Here is a 2,300-nt window from a genome sequence, read left to right as displayed (position 1 = left end):
TTTTTCCTCCAGTATTTCTAGTGCAGTGAAGCCCACATTTGCCAGAGGTTGCAGTCTTTCTTCAGGTTCAGCTTTCCCTAGAACTCCTCTTAACTCTTTACCGGATAGTTACTGGAATGAGATATGGAGAGTACCCAACCACACCGAAAATCCCTCTAATGGCAGCCACAAGGACCACTTTCTCTATGGAGAAAAAAAGGGTTCTTCAAGTCAAGAAAGACCAAGCCTGGCAAGAGAAGAATCAACACCTTCTTCAATTAAGAGTTAGGAAGGAAACAATATTTCTCGATTCTCTGTTAGGAGAAGGCTGTTAGCAAATTTGACTAGGGAACTTAGTGAGTCAGAGGCAGAGGAAGAGAAATAGACTTCCAATGCAGTTTCCATAAGTAAAAATCCTCTCTCAGTTGATTTGGAAAAAGGATTTCGGGGTGGTCCAAGTGTACAAACCGGTGGTAAATGGAAGAGTTACAACGAGGATCCAGAGATTACCGAGGAGATGACAACGATCTTCTCTGAGTTACTAGGTGAAATCCTTCATGGAGGACGACTGGGTGCTCCTGATTTTGCAGCTATGGCACTGCAGAATCCAGTATTGCCAATAGTGCCGCTGCAGCACCCAATACTGATTATTCAGAATCAAATGGACCAAGTTCATGATATTGGATTGGATCCACCGTCAGAGCAAAATTTATCCCACAGTTGGTCTCACGGGTTATCGGAGAGGCTGTTCAGGGTGATGAGTTCATATTGCAAATTAGATGTTGGATTTGTGGGCTCACGTTCCAGAATACTATGGATCTGCTCAATCATCTCCATCCAAAGCATATATTTGACAGGAATGGACAATTTCCTTGGGAGGTTGATACGTATCTGAAACCATTCATGTCGGAGGATGCATTTTTGCATAGTTTTGGCGGAGACGAAGATGACCAAGATGAATGTACCCCATCAATTCACAGAGCGGAATTCCTAAGGGAGGTGGACAACGTCAAAGATTTTTTTGGGATTTTCTTGGAGGATGAGAATGTTCTTGATGCTGTTTTATATGAACTTGATTATGTTCATGGGACCTTCAAGAAGGTACATGTCTATGTTCATGAATTTCCAATTGCTGGTAACAAGGCCCAAAATGTTATTGCTGGAAATGGCATGTCGGGGGTGAGCTCGGAAGATTTCCTGCACGGGAATGGAAGGATAAAAGTCTGAAGGTTTCTTTTGCAAATGTGGCTGCCAAAGAATTCAAGATAGTAAACGAGCATTATTTTGGTGCGTACAGTTCTTTAGGAATTCACAGAGAGATGATCAACGACAAGGTGAGGACAGATTCTTATAGGGCAGCTATTCTGAATAATCCTTCTCTCATGAGCCATGCAACAGTTCTGGATGTTGGTTGTGATACTGGAATTCTGAGTTTATTCGCAGCTCAAGCTGGGGCCATTCTCCCTGATTTTGCAACTAGGTTTGCAGCTGGAATTGGGAGTGGTGGAACTAAAAGCGTCCAGACCTTTGATCTGGTGACATGGGAGTCTAGTAATGTCGACTTCACCTCTAGCTTTGAGTTGGAGCCAAAGATTGATGGTTCAAGGGAGTGTTACAGAATTGCAACTAGGTTTGCAGCTGGAATTGGGAGTGGTGGAACTAAAAGCGTCCAGACCTTTGATCTGGTGACATGGGAGTCTAGTAATGTCCACTTCACCTCTAGCTTTGAGTTGGAGCCAAAGATTGATGGTTCAAGGGAGTGTTACGGAATTGTGTTATGGTTTGAGACTGCCTTCACAAGCAGATTTTGTAACGAAATGACAGTTGTCCTACCCACTTCCCCATACAAATCAACGCCACATTAGTCCCAGACAATATTGACTTTCAGGGAGCCGATTGCCATCTTTTCTGCAAGGCTCGTTGCTGATAAAGTTGGGACAGAATCTAGAGGGAATCCTATAGTTTTGGGCATCCAGAGGGCGCCCATTGCTATCGCGGATGTTACTTGGACACAGGTGGAGACGTCGGCATACAGACCTTACTTTCGAGTTTGAGGACAAGCTCGTTCTTCTAGTGGGGGTGTAATGTTATGCACACAATAACATTATTATTTTTATTGCTTTTCTTTAATTTAATTTATTTATTCAGTTTTAGGCCACATGGGTATTTTTGGAATCTTTCATTTATAAGGGTATTTTTGTAATATTTTATATTAAACCATATCACGGACCCTATTTAAGGGGTAAGAGCAAGGAGAAAGGGAAGCATTGATTTTAGGTTAATTTCAGGTTAAACAGGCTTGGAGCTCTCCTTACGAGTTC

General features: G+C 42.6%; 1 protein-coding gene across 1 annotated transcript; it reads left to right on the top strand.

Annotated features, from left to right (window-relative positions):
- The first annotated feature begins 1,298 nt into the window (after positions 1 to 1,298).
- Positions 1,299 to 1,844, top strand: LOC137948281 (probable protein arginine N-methyltransferase 3). Its single transcript, XM_068794316.1, has one exon. It carries the CDS (start codon positions 1,299 to 1,301, stop codon positions 1,842 to 1,844), a length of 546 nt encoding a protein of 181 aa, XP_068650417.1.
- The last annotated feature ends 456 nt before the right edge of the window (positions 1,845 to 2,300 follow it).

The sequence above is a fragment of the Aristolochia californica genome, unplaced genomic scaffold (genome assembly GCF_029961685.1).
Source record: "Aristolochia californica isolate CCGP_79_NKW_82.1479 unplaced genomic scaffold, dmAriCali1.0.hap1 SCAF_1, whole genome shotgun sequence".
Lineage (NCBI taxonomy): Eukaryota > Viridiplantae > Streptophyta > Magnoliopsida > Piperales > Aristolochiaceae > Aristolochia > Aristolochia californica.
Note: the sequence above shows the minus strand (reverse complement) of the source record. Positions and strands in the feature narration are given on the sequence as shown.

What these genes read in the sequence shown, in the direction of transcription:
- LOC137948281 (XM_068794316.1), top strand. Translation starts at nt 1,299, where the DNA reads ATGATCAACGACAAGGTGAGGACAGATTCTTATAGGGCAGCTATTCTG.